This window comes from Zalophus californianus, chromosome 5 (genome assembly GCF_009762305.2).
Source record: "Zalophus californianus isolate mZalCal1 chromosome 5, mZalCal1.pri.v2, whole genome shotgun sequence".
NCBI lineage: Eukaryota > Metazoa > Chordata > Mammalia > Carnivora > Otariidae > Zalophus > Zalophus californianus.
In genome coordinates, this window is record NC_045599.1 from 49,882,189 (window position 1) to 49,900,572 (window position 18,384).

The 18,384-nt window shown below is 35.8% G+C and overlaps 1 protein-coding gene across 1 annotated transcript in view; it reads left to right on the forward strand.

Annotated features, from left to right (window-relative positions):
* The first annotated feature begins 222 nt into the window (after nt 1–222).
* The window catches only part of ERBIN (erbb2 interacting protein), an 83,782-nt gene continuing 65,620 nt past the window's right edge, over nt 223–18,384 (forward strand). The window contains 3 exon segments of the mRNA XM_027606744.2: nt 223–267; nt 4,997–5,194; nt 8,599–8,716. Of these exon segments, the coding sequence (XP_027462545.2) occupies nt 5,006–5,194; nt 8,599–8,716 (307 nt within the window). The 5' untranslated portion in view covers nt 223–267; nt 4,997–5,005.

The window sequence follows — 18,384 nt, forward strand, 5'->3', positions numbered from 1 at the left end:
TATAGATGAGGGCTCACCATAGTTTACAAACAATCCAGTGACTGGTTAAGAAGGTAGCTATATATTTAGAAGTAGCAAATTTGTGTGTTTACACTAGTGAATTTTTGAGAATTATAATTTACCTTTTGAGGCAAATAAGAATTTAGAAGAGATGATCCCTTAAAATCATAAAGATCTATTTTTATTGTTAATTTTATTTCTTTATTTTGATTTTCATAGAATGTTGGCTCAATTAAGAAACATCAGGGAGATAAATTCAACCCAGTGGTAAGTAACTTTAATTTCTTTTGTTAGAAAGTGTTTGGCTTATTGTTATGCCTTTTTTTTCTTAGTTGGCTTGTCTTTCTCCATTTGATAAGAATATTTTTATGTCTCTCGTGTTAAGTCTGGTTTATAAAATGGCTCTTATCATAACACTAAAATTCTAATGAACATTCCCCATGTTGATCACTTCCGTTTGAGAACAGGCCAGGCTTCCTTTGGTTTACTTCCTTATAATACTGTGTAATGGAGGATCTCTTGGGTTGTTATTATACATTTATTTCTCTTTCATATAGTATTTTCCTCCTGTACCCTCAATAACTAAGTTCCCCCTCCTTTCTTATCAGTCAGTTTTATTCTGCTAAATTGGTCCATTTTTGTATTGGCTCAAGGCCCACTGAATTTAATCTAAGGTCTAAACTGCTCTCTTTATAGCCTCTGTTCACAGGAAATTTTTACTTAAGATGTAAATTGTTTCCTAGAGCATCTAATTTCCTTTTCTGAATTCACTGTCTCTTCTGAGAAGTTTTACAATTTCTGACCATCTGTCTGTCTGCAACATGATCTGTTTATGGTTAGCACTACAAAAAAATCTTGGAGGTTGTTTTAGCTTCATTAACAATTACTCTGTCTTATAATAAATTGCCTTATGCTTCAAGTGTGCTGCACAGATGATAACATCTAAAATAAATACACTCTTTTAAATTACATATATTTGGTAGTAAACATTTCATGCCCTTTATTCTCAGCTGGCAATTATACTCCCAAATCCATTATGATTCATGAATTTTCAGGCCATATCTTCCAATTCTTGGGTACTATCATATAAATATAAGCATACAATGTTTATAATTTGATGAACCAGAATATTTTCAGACATCGAACCAACACTGTCCCACAGAATTTTCTGCACGGATAGGAATGTTCTCTGTCGGGGCGCTTGGGTGGCTCAGTCGTTAAGCGTCTGCCTTTGGCTCAGGTCATGATCCTGGGGTCCTGGGATCGAGCCCCGCATCGGGCTCCCTGCTCGGTGGGAAGCCTGCTTCTCCCTTTACCTCTCCCTCTGTCTCTGCTTGTGTTCCCTCTCTCGCTGTGTCTCTCTCTGTCAAATAAATAAATAAAATATTAAAAAAAAAAAGGTTCTCTGTCTTCTCCTACTGAGTGTAGTAGCCACTAGCCCCACATGGGGCTGTTGAGCTTTTAAAATGTGCTTAGTGTGAGAAACTAGATGTTTAATTTTATTTGAATTAACTTGAATTTTAAGTTAAAAATGGTTAAGTTAAAATGGCCATATGTCTAGTGGCTACCGTATTGGGAAGAGCAGATTGAGTTCCCTTAAGAACTTAAACACACAAGAATAAGCTAAATTCCCCTTTAGCAATGCAATTCTTATTAGATCAACAAAACTGCTTATTCTAATCAGTAAAACTCACCTACATATAAATACAGATTGTTAATAAACATTCAGTAAACTTTTCTGGGTATTTCTTTGTTGACAAAGTTGTTTTGTTTTTGTTGAAGTGTAGTGGAGATAACATTATATTAGTTTCAGGTGTACAACATGATGATGATTCAGTATATATATGTATTGCTAAGTGTCCACCACAATAAATCTAATTAACATCCGTCACTGTATATAGTTACAAATTTTTTTTCTTGCAATGAGAACTTTTAAGATCTACTCTTTTAGCAATTTTCAAATATGCAGTACAGTATTATTATTAACTGTAGTCACAATGCTATGTGTTATATTCCCATGAAACAAAGATTTTATGTAGAAACTTTTATGTTTGACATCATAGTGTAGGGGAGGAAAAATTTTTCCTTGACCCTTTTAGGGTCTTTGGCTGTGTCTGAAAACTAACCTGACAAGTACAGTATTATTATTATTAACTGTAGTCACAATGCTATGTGTTTTATTCCCATGAAACAAAGATTTTATGTAGAAACTTTTATGTTTGACATCATAGTGTAGAGAAGGAAAAATTTTTCTTTGACCCTTTTAGGGTCTTTGGCTGGGTCTGAAAACTAACCTGACAAAAACAGTTTAACAGGAGAAAGCATGCACATTTATTTCATACAAGTTTTAAGTGCACAGGAGCCTTTATGAGGAGTAAGGACATAAAAAAACCATTAAAACAGTATATTCCGGCTAGATTTGATGAAGAGTGTAGGCTTGTGTATGATAGATTAGAATATGAGGTAAGTGTAGTAACCTGGGCGAAGTTTAGAAAAGCCCATTTGTTAGGATTCTTCTCCATTCTTGAGAGATTGGGCAGCTCTTTTCCACCAGTTATATAAGGAAGGCATCTCTCACATGAGGATTTTATGACCTATTTCAGTAGAGAAGTAGAAGGGGAGACGAGCATGACCTTCCTGCTTCGAAAGTATTCAGTATGTCAGGGTACCATACTTTGGAGTGGTGTATTCTGAACCCCATCAGTATTTTATTTTTGTAAACCCTAAAGGAGAAGTGCCTAGTAAAGACCTATTGATATTTTAATCATTTTGAGAACCTGAGTTCAAGTATATCATTATGTATTGAGAAGTAGTATAATGCAGTAAGGGCACAGAATCCGTTTCTTTATGGAAATACAGGGATCTTAGATATATGAAGATGAAATGAGAATATACATATATTTTATCTAAAGAACTTAGCACAGTGCCTGGCACATGGTGATTGACTAAGAATAGTCCTATTTTTAAAAAGATTGCAAGGGAAATACTTAGTTGTCAAACACTTTAAGAATATCATGTAATTTGACTTAATCTCAGGAAACAAACTGAGGGTTGCTGGAGTGGTGGGGGGTGGGAGGGATGGGGTGACTGGGTGATAGACATTGGGGAGGTTATGTGCTATGGTGAACGCTGTGAATTGTGCAAGACTGTTGAATCACAGATCTGTACCTCCGAAACAAATAATACAATATTATGTGAAAAAAAAAAAGAAGATAGCAGGAGGGGAAGAGTGAAGGGGGGGATATCGGAGGGAGAGACGAGCCATGAGAGACGATGGACTCTGAAAAACAAACAGGGTTCTGGAGGGGAGGGGGTTGGGGGGATGGGTTAGCCTGGTGATGGGCATTAAAGAGGGCACGTTCTGCATGGAGCACTGGGTGTTATACACAAACAATGAATCATGGAACACTACATCAAAAACTAATAATGTAATGTATGGTGATTAACATAACAATAAAAAATTTTAAAAAAAAGAATATCATTTAATTTGAAATAGAAGTTGGTAGCAGTGCATTGCAGAGCCATATTGAAGCCTGAGGGAAAAGAAAAAAAATAGTAACACCAATCCTGTCTTTATTTAAAAATTAGTCATTTCGTTCATAAATAGATTATTTTTCAGTGATTTTAACTTAAAAAATAATGCATTAAAATATTTAATTTGATTACTGAGTTTTTTTGGTGCCTCTCCTATTTTGTGCTTGAGGCAGTTTCCCTCACTGGCTTCAACATAATCGTGGCCCTGGTTAGAAGTATTCTATTACTTTAATTGTCTTCTGATCAAGGCAAGAATTTATATTTTACAAAGAGTTGTTAACTGATTAGCAGTCATTCTTATTTATTGAAGTAGGCTTTTGTTTGGTAGTATAATCTTAGACTAGTTGGAATTAACCTATGGATAGGTTAAAATTAGCCTGGAGAATTTTCACTAATTCAGAATTAAACCTTTCTCCCATTTAATTTGAAACAGTGAAGTCTGTATATCTTTACCTGAAGCAAGTTTATTCTCTAATGTGTAACCTTACACAAATAGAGGACCTATAAGATCTTTGACCAGTATTTAATTGAAATAAATACATTTGGCATGTATTGAAATTTTGATGTGGAAGAGCCTTGGAAACTTAAAGGGGTGATGATTCTGATGACTTATTAAGGAAGACCTGAAAATATCTTTGCAGTCCTACTTCCTACTCAGAACTGGGTATAGTCAGATTCTTAATAATAAATTTATTTATTTGAGAGAGAGAGGCATGAAAAAGGGGAACAGAGGTAGAGGGACAAGCAGACTGACTCCCTGCTGAGCAGGAAGCCCAATGTGGGGCTTTATCCCAGGACCCTGAGATCATGACCTGAGCTGAAGGCAGATGCTTAACCAATTGAGCCACCCAGGAGCCCCCAAATTCTTTTTTTTTTTAAGATTTTATTTATTTATTTGCTAGAGAGAGAGAGCATGGGCGAGAGATAGTGAGCAAGAGCACAAGCAGGGGAAGCTGCAGGCAGAGGGAGAAGCAGGCTCCCCGCTGAGCAGGGAGCCCGATGCGGGACTCAATCCCAGGACCCTGAGATCATGACCTGAACTGAAGGTAGCCGCCAACCGACTGAGCCACCCAGGCATCCCAAGGCGCCCCCAAATTCTTAATTAAAAAATAGCTCTTACCCAGAAATTAAAGAAATATATTGGTTGTATTAGGGTATTTCTAGTTGAGAATAAGCAGGACTCCTAAAGCATGATTCTTACAGAAGCATATAAATAGGTATTTAGCAGATCATTTTTTCAAAGTACAGAAGTACATGAGTTTCATTTGAAATTCAATATGTATAAATTTATATAAATTTTGACAGTAACACAATATTTAAATGTATTCCTTTGGGTGAGTATAAAGAAGGAGGTACTTATCTTTGACATATAGATTGTGATAAATGAATTGTAATTTTTTTTTTGAAAAATTGTTGGTTATAACATGTTTTAACTGAATTTATTTTTATTTGAATATTGCAGTGTCTAAAAATGACTACAAAACGAAGTTTGTTTGTGCGGTTGGTACCATGTCGTTGTCTACGAGGGGAAGAAGAGACTGTCACTACTCTTGATTATTCTCATTGCAGTTTGGAACAGGTTCCCAAAGAGATTTTTACTTTTGAGAAAACTTTGGAGGAGCTCTATTTAGATGCTAATCAGATTGAAGAGCTTCCAAAGGTATGTTCATACTTTCTTTTAAGAATTGTCTTTGGATATTTTTATGGAAGAAATATGATATCCCCATTGTTGCCATAATGCTGCCAATATGTTTGTGTTTCCATTGTTTCCCTTTTTGTTTGTTTGTTTAATTTTATCTTGGGGTATGCAACAGAATTTTAAGAACATTTTTTTAAAAGATTTATTTATTTACTTGAGAGAAAGAGAGCGCATGAACAGGAAGAGGAGCAGAGGGAGAGGGAGAAAGAATCTCAAGTTCTCTGTGCTGAGCGTGGAGCTCTACACAGGGCTCGATCTCACGACCCTGAGATCCTAACTGGAGCCAAAACCAAGAGTCAGGCGCTTAACCAACTGCACTACCAGGCACCCCCAATTTTTTTTTTTTTAAGATTTTATTTATTTATTTGAGAGAGAGAGAATGAGAGAGAGCACGAGAGGGAAGAGAGAGGGAGAAGCAGACCCCCTGCCGAGCAGGGACCCCGATGCAGGACTCGATCCTGGGACTCCAGGATCATGACCTGAGCCGAAGGCAGTCGCTTAGCCAACTGAGCCACCCAGGCGCCCACCCCCAATATTTTTTAAAATAGAATTTTAACCTTTGTTTCTTCAAGTTAATTGCTTGAGTATTTGAACAAGTAAGTTAAAATTTTGTATTTAATTTCCATTTTTTATAGCCCCTATGGTAGATAGAACTACGTTATTTCTGTAGCCAATAGATTTAGCTAGACAAAAATTGAAATTAATGTTTTCTTTTTCTAGTTATCATAAGACATTGGTTTACATGGGGCGTCTGGGTGGCTCAGTCGTTAAGGGTCTGCCTTTGGCTCAGGTCGTGATCCCAGGGTCCTGGGATCGAGCCCCACATCAGGCTCCTCACTCTGCAGAAGGCCTGCGTTTCCCTCTTCCACTCCCCCTGCTTGTGTTCCCTCTCTGGGTGTCTCTCTCTCTCTCTGTCAAATAAATAAAACTAAATCTCTAAAAAAAAAAAAAAAGACACTGGCTTACATTATTGTAATTGAGAATAAATTGTCCTTTTGGTTGTCACCTAATAATTTTGTTATTAAGCAGGTTTTTAGAGGTAGTATCCTGTTTGCCCTATTTCAATTTGTTTAGAAAGGTTTTGGAGGACGTAACATTTCTGAAATCTAAGAACAACTAGAGGGAGGAAAGTTGTTGCCATGAAATATCCTCTTACATTATCAGTTTCTTTGCTAAAATTTTTCAGTGCCTACTTTTTCTTAAAAATCCCTCTTCATTCTCAACTCATTTTCTTTTTTATTATGGAAAAGCTTCAGTAGCTTTCTTTTTTTTCCCAAAATTTTATTTAAATTCTAATTAGTTAGCATCTACTGTAATACTCGTTTCAGGGGTTGAATTTAGTGATTCATCACTTACGTGTAACATACATTGCTCAACATGAGAAGTGCCCTCCTTAATACCCATCACCCATTTAGCCTATCCCCCACCCACCACCCCTCCAGCAACCCTCAGTTTGTGCAGTAGTTTTAATTTGTTAGAATATTTTACTACCCAAACAGTAGTGTTTATCAAAACTGGATGGAGATGTGTTGGTAGCTCATAAATATGTGTGGCATTTCCAAAAAATGAACTATGATTTGCCCTGGTGGATTTAGAATATAAAAATAGAGAACACCCAGTTAAATTATAATTTTTAGATGAACAATGAATTGTTTTTAGTATAAGTGTGTTTTATGCAGTAAATAGGACATACTTCTACTAAAATTTATTCATTGTTGGGGCACTTGGGTGGCTCAGTTGGTTAAGCACCTAAGTTCAGCTCAGGTCATGATCCCAGGGTCCTGGGATCAAGCCCCACATCGGGCTCCCTGCTGAATGGGGAGCCTCCTTCTCCCTTTCCTCTCCCCCTGCTTGTGCGCTCTCTCTCTCTCTGTCATATAAATAAATAAAATCTTTAAAAAAATTATTCATTGTTTATACAAAATCCAAATTTAATATCAGGCATCCTGTATTTCATCTGGCAACCCTAATTAAATAGAATAGAAAATACAGTGTGTTGTATGTGTCCATTGTTACATGAGCTATATGTGTTAAATTTCTGTGTGTGTGTACACATATTGGATGGCAGTGCTTTGAAAAAGGCTTTTCCTTTGGTGGCTAGTAGTAAAAACATTTGGAAAGCCAGTGCCATCCAAGGTTGTCTTATGAAGAAATCTGTATATGGCTGTGGATAAAATATTAAAGATTGTGAGTTGCATGTTTATGAATTACTTCCCTAGGTTATAATAAGGTGCTTTGTAACTTACTGTTTCCTTATATATTGTTCTTTAGAAAGTAATTTATCTTACTTAGGTTATTCTGGAGAACTAGCAAGCCTGGAGAACTTAGTCCCTTTCTGTAATAAGCACTAGTAGGGTCTCAGCCTGGTGACTGAGTAGAAAAGAAAGAGGCTTGCTGTGACAGTGCAGATAACTGAATCACTTATACTTCTTTCAGGTTTTGGAAGAATGCTCTTCTTAAAAAGGGCTTATTCAGTGTCATCCTGGTAACAGTTTTTGTTTGGTTTTCTAAACAGTTTACTTTTTAAGAACAGTTTCAGATTCATAGCAAAATTGAGATTTCTCATATACCTAACACTATCCTCACACATGCATAGCCTCCGCCATTGTCAACATTCTCTGTGAGAGTGATACTTATATTAAAATTGATGAACCTATGTTGAAAAATTATCATCACCCAAAGTCCAGAGTGTATAGTATGGTTCATGCTTGGTGTTGTAGTACATTGTATGAGTCTGGACAGATGTATAATGAAATGTATCTGTGATTTGGTATTAGGATACTGAGTATTTTCATTGCCCTAAAAATTCTCTGTGCTCCATACAGTTTTTTGGTGTGGAATGTAGAAGTGACCCATTTACCTACACTTTTGGTTAAATATATTTTATTTTAAATACATTTTATTACTGTGATTTTAGCCTAAGAATATATTTGTTCCTTAATTTTTTTGTCGTCCCAAATCAGAATTATATATTTTGAGTCATTCTAAGTCAGTTGTATATATTTGGAGTTAATTTATGTGAATTTTCATTTCGGAATAAGGGTGCTTGAAATGCAAGTTCCAAAGTTTGCCATATTTAATTGCCACTTATTTTTTACTACTTTAACAAAGAATACAACCATATAGTTACTGAGTGCGTTTTGCTTGGGGCAGAAGTATGAGGATGTAAATGATTGAGTAGTTCAGTTGTGTTCAGATCCATAATAGCATGAAACAACAAGAGATCGTCTCTGGGATTTATGTAGGTATAATTCATTCAGTTTAACCACACTAATAGTGTGGTTATTTATTTGTGTAAAGGTTAATAAATGAAATCTTTAAGGAAACTTAAATAATCAAAATCCTTTCTTACCTTGTTTCAATAGCAACTTTTTAACTGTCAGTCTCTACACAAACTGAGTTTGCCAGACAATGATTTAACAACATTACCAGCATCTATTGCAAATCTCATTAATCTCAGGGAACTGGATGTCAGCAAGAATGGTAAGATTTTTTTTTCCCTTGGCTTTCTGTACTTAGGAACATGTAATTTTATTAAGATTTCTATTGTGTGTTAACAAAAATACAAAATTAAAAGTGTTATATTACCTTTCGCATATATAAAACATATACATATGAGAGTTTAAAGCAATGTTGAGATAAATGTAAAAACTTTAAATGACCTTTTAATTAAAGTGCTGTGGATACATGCATGTATATACTTAGGTATCCTTAAATTTATATATTTGTATATATTCATTGTCCTATTGTTTGTAATGATGAGAAGCTATTAACAACTGTAGTATCCACTGTTGGTTGTGCTATTTATATGTAGCCATAGAGAGGAATTTAATGTTGCTCCATCAATACCAGCATGAGTATTTACGTTACACTGTTAAAGGTTAAAAATAAAGTTGTGCAACATTATAAATGAACTGAACATCGTTGAAAATTTCTTGCTGAGTACTGTATTAGGACCTAGGATTATAGTTGATGATGAGAAATAAAGGGACATGGTCACTGTTCTCTTGCTGCATATAGTCTAGGCTTAGTTTGATATATACTTAAGACCGTGTGGAATATTCCAAAATGTTAAGTGCTTACCTGGTCCAATAGAGAGAGAAGTAGATACTTAAATTTTAGAATGAACATGTATTTCTTACATAATTACAAAAAAAAATTACAAGAGAGTAAATATTAAATGGTCTGCCAAAAGATAAGACTTTATAAGCAAGTTCCAAAACATTAGTGCAGTATCACCAGTAAATGCCTAGCAATCAGAGCTCTTGGTCGCACAGTTACTTTTTGTCTTGATGATACGAATATACAGGAGTGATCTTTTTATCATATCGGTTCTATATTTTAGGACTTACTATGAAACCACTTTAGGACTGATTAAAAGAACCATCCTCTTTTCACAATTAACAGTTAACTTTTAATGAATTTACAACCGTGCCTACCCATTTCTATAAAAAAATTAGTTTAAATAAATAAATATATGTGTTTATTACATGCCTTCATTTACTAAACCCTAATTATTTTAGTTGTGGACAATCCATATCAAATAATTGTATATTTTGTAGGAGGTCCTCTATTTAATACCTCTATTTTAAGGGTTAAATCCTTTTTAAGGAGCTGTAATGTGTTCATGTTCATTCTAGGTTCAGGGAAGGTTATAGTGGTTAGTGCACTACTGGGTTTTAGTTGTCAATAGCCAATAAATTTTAAGTTTGAAACTTGTAATTTTTTAAACTTCTATTGAAACATTTAACTTTTGGGTTAAAAATTTTCTGTTACTTGGGGGCACTTGGATTGCTCAGTCGTTAAAGCCTTGATCTCAGTTCTTGGTCTCAGATCTTGGTCTCAGGGTTTTGAGTTCAAGCCCCATGTTGGGTGTGGAACCTACTTAAAAATTTTTTTTTCTGTGATATGAAAAATTTGTGTTTAAAAAATTTAGGATTTAATTACTACTTAGATTGGATTCATTTATATCCTGTTTTTCTCCAACATTTAAAACATTTCATAGCCAGATTAAAAGCCTGCATAAAAATTGACAGAACACTGGGGCGCCTGGGTGGCTCAGTCGTTAAGCATCTGCCTTCAGCTCAGGTCATGATCCCAGGATCCTGGGATCGAGCCCCCCATCGGGCTCCCTGCTCGGCGGGAAGCCTGCTTCTCCCTCTCCCACTCCCCCTACTCGTGTCCCTGCTCTCACTATCTCTTTCTCTGTCAAATAAATAAATAAAATCTTTAAAAAAAAATTGACAGAACACTGATGGATTCACCCACTGTTAGCATTTTGCCATGTTTGCTTGCTTTCTCTTTTAAAAATATATATGAACTTAAATATGTTCAGGGAAAAGATATGTTGTTGCTTATATAAAATTTCTATTTGGTAGACCTATTTAAAATTTTAAGTTGCAGACATGAACTTTACCTTTAAATATTGGTAGCATTTCCGAAGAACAAGGAAGTCCTTACACGTAACCACAATATCATTATCACTTTCAAGAAATTTGACACTACATTTTCCCTGTTGCTTAAAAATGCCCTTTTTAGCTATTTGCCCCTCTACCCCCCAGTTGAAGATCACATAGCATTCAGTTGTGTCTCTTCAATCTTTTAAAATCAGGAACAGTTTGCCCATCTGTGTTTTTCATGACATTGCCATTTTGAAGAGTTCAGGTCAATTGGTTTTTAATTTGTGTGGCTTTTCCCCTCATGATTTTATTTAGGTTAAATGGATTTCCTCAGCTTGAAACTTCTCCCTCTTTTTTTTTTTTTTAAGATTTTACTTACTTACTTATTTATTTATTTTAGATTTTATTTATTTATTTGAGAGGGAGAGAATGAGAGATAGGGAGCATGAGAGGGAAGAGGGTCAGAGGGAGAAGCAGACTCCCTGCCGAGCAGGGAGTCCGATGCGGGACTCAATCCTGGGACTCCAGGATCATGACCTGAGCTGAAAGCAGTCGCTTAACCAACTGAGCCACCCAGGCACCCTTGAAACTTCTCTTTAAGGGCAGTTTGAAATGAGTTTCAATTCTGAGTGCTTTTTTTAGAGTGACAAGTATTGATAAATTTCAGAGAACTTAATCCACTGTCATTGTAGCTCTCCATATGCTGATAGTTAATTCAACTCAATAGTATTACAGAACTATAGAATTGTTGTGACATTAGATATCATCAAGTTTAACATTCCATCCCAAAGAGTTGTTTTCTACTTTTTGATCTTTTTAAATGGGAAATGTTAAAGTATAAGGAAAGAAATCTAAAATGATCTTGAATATTACTAATACAATTGTATGCACCTGGGAAAAGCTGGCAAACTGCAACCACTCTTCATGGTATGAAAATAATACTTCACTCATTAATGAACATGCTTGCATATATCCTGAAAAATGCATTAACTCTGGATTTGTTACTCTGAATTGAGAATGGTGCAATTATGGTGCAGCAGCATCCTTAATATCTTAGACTTTCATGCAACTTCTTAAAGAATAGTGTGTTTGAGTTATGACAACCTATTGGGCTGTAGTGTTTCTCTTTTTTCTAGTTTCAGCAGGTTTTTGTTGTTGATTATATTGAAAACCTGTTGTATATGATTGTATCAGCTGGTGTTTTTGAGGAGTTGGAAATAATTTCTATATGGTGAGAAGATTTAAGATAAGCACTCAAGTATTCTGCCCAGAAAGACAATGACATTAGTTATTGCTGTCAGTGAAACCTTACAATTTATTTTCACTAAAAATTAAATTGATTTATATATTCTTTTCTTCTCTTTCTCTGTGATTTCACAGAGAAAGGACCTCCTCTGTATTTTAAGAGGCATAATCAGTCCCTTGCCTTTTACTTGTTTGCTTGTTTTTTTCTCCTTTTTGTCTTAAACTCATCCAAATGCAACTGCACTGAAGTGTAAGTTTGTTTAATTTGCTCTTCCTTTTGTGGCTAAAGTTTTGCTTTATTGTTAGCTTTTTAAAGAAATAAAAAGTTCGCCACACTGCTGTCCCAAGTCATTGCAAAAAACAACTAGTGTTTGAGAAATAATCATTTCTTATGTTCAAATGCCTATCCTTCTTGAGAAGACTAAGGGGATGATGATTAAAACATTCTGCTACATGGTTGATTGGGAAAGCTGGTGGGGAAAGGGAGATAAAAGAAAGGAAGACTAACCTAGTTGTTAATTCATCTGTCTGAACACACAGAACAGAAAGCCAGGAAATTATAAGGCAGAAAAACCAGAAAGAATAGCTCAGATATTTCTAACTGATAGGGGAATGCTAGAGAGGTTAAATAAGGCCTTTTTTTTTTTAATTTTTTTTATTGTTATGTTAATCACCATATATTACATCATTAGTTTTTGGTGCAGTGTTCCATGATTCATTGTTTGTTCATAACACCCAGTGCTCCATGCAGAACGTGCCCTCCTCAATACCCATCACCAGGCTAACCCATCCCCCTACCCCCCAATAAGGCCTTTTTTTTAAATTGAGTCAAAAAGCCCTGGAAGAATGAATTGAAAGTTTGTGGTGAAAACAGAAAGTAGTTCACTAAACCTGAGAAGATCTGATGATAGGAACCAACTGCTAGAAGAGGCTCTTCACTTTAAGCTCAGAGAAGTTAAATTGATTATGAGGAAAACTACAGTCACTTTATTTTTCTCCTGTTTTCAAATTTCTGAAATTGCTAATGTGCTCTATAGTTGTTTAAATTGAGCTCTTTTAATAAATCAGTTTGATTAAGATCATGAAAGAGGAAAAACCATGTGTTAAACTAACCTAGGACTTAAAAATATTTAGACCAGTAATCACTGGTCACTGCCAAGTATGTTAATAATGTAGACTGTAACTGGGGTGTTCCACTTACTGTACCTTACCATAGGCCTTATCACTTGTGTTATACCTGGTCAAATCATATATCTGTTACCCCTTGGCCAGTGTAATTATTTGAATTTGCAATTCCTGGTTTAGACTGTTTTGACTGGGACTCACTGTTATATTATGTACTGTTTATTACCATAGCCTTTTAAGTGCAAAAACAGTAAGGAACCAGTATTAACTTATATTCTATAATTAGTATATTGAAGTATTGATGCCCTCCCAGCAGAGATCACCAGGAACTCACCTGTGGTTGAACAGTTCAGGTTTATTACTTGATGCAGTGAACAAAAACCCATACTAAAGGGTGTCTCAAGGTGTTAAAAATAAAAAAAAAATACTTATTATAGGATTTGGACTTACATTTGGTGATATGGGGGGGTTTAAGAATATGAGGTTTTGCTCTGGGTGGTGTCAAGAAGTAGGGGTAGTTCTATCATTGGGAATCCTTTATTTGTTTGTTTATTTATTAAGATGTATTTAGAGAGAGAGCGTGAGTCAAGGGAGACAGTCTTCAAGCAGACTCCCTGCTTAGTGCAGAGCCCATGAGATCCCATGAGATCCCATGAGATCACAACAACCTCAGCTGAAACCAAGAGTTGGACACTCTACCAACTGAGCCACCCAGGCATCCCTGTGATTGGGAATCTTAATTTTATCTATAGCAAGGGTAGATTAGAACAAGTCTAAAATTGTAATTGATAAAGAAACAGCTACATTCAATAGTTGGAAGAAGGGGTTGTTTGGTATTTTGTGTTTTGGACGATGTTCATATTTGTTCAGACATGATTATAGTTGACCCTTGAATGATGTGGGGGTTAGGAGCTTCAACCCCCTGCATTATTGAAAATCTCTGTATAACTTTTAACTCCCCCCGCAGCCAACTTAACCATACTCACAGCCTACTGTTGACCTGAACTATGACCCCTGACATATATATGTATAATACATATAACATACATATAACATACAACATACAAAATATGTGTTATATATTATATTCTTATAATAAAGTAAGCTAGACAAAAGAAAATGTTATTAAAATCATAAAATACATTTCTAGTACTGTAAAAAAAAATCCATGGTTAAGTGGACTTGCACCATTCAAACCCATGTTGTTTAAAGGTTAACGGTACATATTTGCTTTTGTTTTGATCTTTCATGGTCAAAGAATGGCCTGGCCTGATGTTGATACTCTTTGAAATTGTGTAGTTCAGTAAGATTATACCAAGATGTCCCTTTGAATGCCAAGTAGCTAGCCATAAGACCAGGCCAGCTCCTAAATGTCAAGAAGTATATTCTCTTTTCCAGCAGTAAAAAAAGAGTTCTTCTGTAATTAAGCTATAGTAATATGAAGAGGAAAGCCACATTTTGTAATATCTAATCTAGTGTTTTCATTTTATTAAGTCTGAGCAACAGAGTCAAATTCTTATAAAAAGGGTATATCGCAAAGAAGGAACACTATTAAATTCAAGTGAGAATGGAAAAGGGAAAGATACTTGGAATTCTTAAAGAATTAAGTAACTCATGATAAAATTTAGGTTCTGCATATGTTAAGGATAAAATGAGTCATCTTTGAAGACTGGCTAACACAAACATTGAGAGTAGGCCTCACTGAGAAAGTGATGTGAACAAGGACTTGAGAAGTTAGCCATGTAGATATCTGAGTTAAGAATGTAGCAGAAAGAGGGAACAGCCTCTTTAAAGTTGGGTAAGGTGTGAGTGTCCATTGTATGTGTGGGAAACAGAAGGCCAGAGTAGCTAAAACATAGTAAGCAAGATGGGAGAGTGAGAGCAGTAGAGGTCAGAGAGGTAGAGCCTTGTAGGCATTAGTAGGTTCTTTGACATTTACTCTCAGTGACATGGAATCATTTGGAAAGCTTTGAGCAGATCGATCAGAGCATGATCTGATTTGTGTTTTAAAGACGTACGCTGGCTATATGTAGAAACATTATGGGTACAAAGGTGAAAAGTAACCAGTTGGGCTGCTATTTCAGTCATCTCTGGTGATAGTGATGGAAGCAGTGAGATACGGACAGACTCTAGATGTACTTGAAGGTTGAGTCGACAAGATTTTAAGATGGATTGAATGTGGGACATGAGATAAGAGATAAAGATGACCTCAGTGGTATTGGTCTATGCAAGTGGAGGGGTAGAGTTGCTGACAGCCAAGATGGGGTCATCTGTGGGAGTTGTAATTTTTAGTGGAAAAAATCAGGTCATTTTTGGACATGTTACATTTGAAATTAGGTATCTCTTTATTCACAGGGGTCCGGAGTTTTCAGTCAAGAGGGAACTCTGCTTGCTATGCATATGTGGGAGTTGTCAGCTTATAGATAGTATATAAAGCCAGAGGTCAGATATAGTCACTAAGGGCATGAGTGTGAAAGAAAAGAGACCTAAAGGATGAGTCTTAGTGGCAACCCAACATTAAGAGACCTGGAAGAAGAGGAGAAAGGTACAGAAGATCCTGAGAAGAAAGACTAGTGAGGAAGGAAAGAAACCAGTAGGATGAAAATATTTTTCTTTGCTACATTTTAGCTTCTGAAGAAAAGGAACCATGTCTTAGTATTTATAGTCTATAATAGTGTCTAACATTGTGTGTAGTTGGTACACATTTGCTGAATAATACAGAGTATAGGTAATCTCAGTTTGGGCCATGTTTTGTTTGAGATACCTAAGCAATACCTAAGGGGCATTTGAACATTCTTATTTGGAGTTAAGGGGAGGGCAGGGAACCAGAGATGCAGATTTAGAACCTGTAGGAATTAAAGTCATAGTAAATACAATGCTAGCAGTTTGTAAAAGAAAATCTGTAAATATTTCAAAACTACTCCTTTAAGGAAAAATTATTACTATGTATTCTGAAAGCTGGAGATGATTTAGAATTACTTATTGCAAAGATACTGATTACTTTTTGTAAACCTCATACTATGTAATAAAGTACTTTAAATTTTTAAAAATATAAAGTATATGTTTGTGGAAGATGATAAAAGCATTATTTTCCATAAAATATTAAAATTATAGAAATCTAATAGAGAACTCTTGAAATTATTCTTTCTCCATATCAAAGTTTAGATCAGTAGAACATACTATACTCATTGGTCTTTTTCTCCTTACACACACTTTATCTTGTACTAAAAATCTTATAGCTCTTGGGTAATATTTTTTATGTAGACGATTTCATGATACTTCAAGGATGTAAAAAAGGCCAAAGAAATGAGATATTTAGCTCAGTTTTTTAAAATGAAGTGGGTACTAATGAAAACCATGGAATGTCCTTCCCCTGTCCTTCCTCTAAACGTGGGATGTTTTATTTTAAAAGTTGTGTTTTGATAAGAATAATACACTGTGGGGGTGCCTGGGTGGCTTGGATGGTTAAGCGTCTGCCTGTGGCTCAGGTTGTGGTCCCAGGGTCCTGGGATCGAGCCCCGCATCGGGCTCTCTGCTCAGTGGGGAGCCTGCTTCTTCCTTTCCCTCTGCCTGCCACTCCCTGTGCTTGTGCTCCTGCTCACTCTCTGTCAAATGAATAAATCTTCAAAAAAAAAGAAGAAGAAGAAGAAGAGGAATACACTGCATCCAAGTGGGATCCACTCCAGATATCCAAAGCTCCTTCAGTATTCAAAAATTAATCTGTGTAATTCACATCAATAGGCATATAACTAATTCCATTTTTTGGTGTTTACGTAAGAGAAATAAAATATGTGTTTATAGAGTGATTTTTTTTTTTAAGCAGATATTCATAGTACCTTTTTCATAATAATCCAAACTCACTGCCTTTTTTGCCGTTTTTTCTTCCATGTCTCCCACTTCTGGGCCCTGAGTACCACATCTGCCCTGGGAGCCCTGCTGCTACCCCCATACACATTTGTTAAAGTTTTAAGTCAGTTTAGCAAAAGAGTACTGTTTTAATCTGTTAGAGTTATTTTAGTGTATCCTATAGAATTATCACTTGAGGCAAATTATTTGTTATTTAAAGGACTGATAAGAATTAGAATATGATTCAGCAACAAATATTTTGTATGTAAATGAATGAGAGAAAAGAAGAAGGAACAAAATTAGTGTAAAAAATATGGATGTTATTGATAGTAAGTCAAGTTTAGTAAATGCTTGCTGTTCAAAGGTACAATATACTAAATAGTTACATGTGCTTAGGACAGAAAATTGAATCAACCTAAACAAAACCTTCGAGCAGTAATAGAAGACACACAGATACTATTAAGTAATTCATTGTGTACATACCCTAAAATGTGTAATTTGAAGTGTTAAATTTCTAGGTAAAAGAGATGCTCTGTAGATCAGTACTTCCAATTTTACGACTTCTAACAAGGTTTTTAAGTTTTTATTACCATTAATAAGAAAATTCTTCTGTCCCTCATTCCCTCCAAAAGCAACATCTCTCATGTTCCTGTTACCATTTTATTAAAAAGTGGCTTTTCGGGGCGCCTGGGTGGCTCAGTTGGTTAAGTGGCTGCCTTCGGCTCAGGTCATGATCCTGGAGTCCCTGGATCGAGTCCCGCATCGGGCTCCCTGCTCAGCGAGGAGCCTGCTTTTCCCTCTAACCCTTCCCCCCTCATGTACCCTCTCTAGGGCTCTCTCTCATTCTCGCTCTCTCAAATAAATAAATCTTTAAAAAAAAAAGTGGCTTTTCACTCAAAGAATGAATACTATAAAGCTACTTAATTGTATTTTTTTTTTTTTAAAGATTTTATTTGAGAGAGAGAAAACAACAGAGAATGAGCAGGGAAGGGCAGTGGGAGAAGCAGACTCCACTGAGCAGGGAGCCCAATGCCGGTCTTGATCCCGGGACCCTGGGATCATGACCTGAGCCAAAGGCAGATGCTTAACCATCAGAGCCACCCAGGTGCCCCTAAAGCCACTAAATTTTAAAACTTAGATGAAATGAAAAATAAATTTCCAAAATCAACTGAAGAAGCAGAAAACTTGAGAAGACCAGTCAGTACAATATTAAATTGGATAGTCAGAAAAACTGCCAAGCCTACTTTTAAGAGCCCGTTTGACTAAACCTTCACGGAATTGGGGTTATCCCTAATTTATAAAAACTATTCTGTAGATTAGAGTATGGGGGAAAGTACACAACTCTGTAAGGGTAAAATACACTTTGATAACAAAACTAGATAAAGACTATTTAAATCGCAATGTTGGGATCATGTGCTGGGATGACAGCAATTACTCTGCCGTAGATCTCATCCTCCATCAGGCCAGCCCAAGCCATCCCAGCCATGTTTCTCACAGAACAATAAGAGGATCCTGAGAGCTAGTGGAAATTAGCCA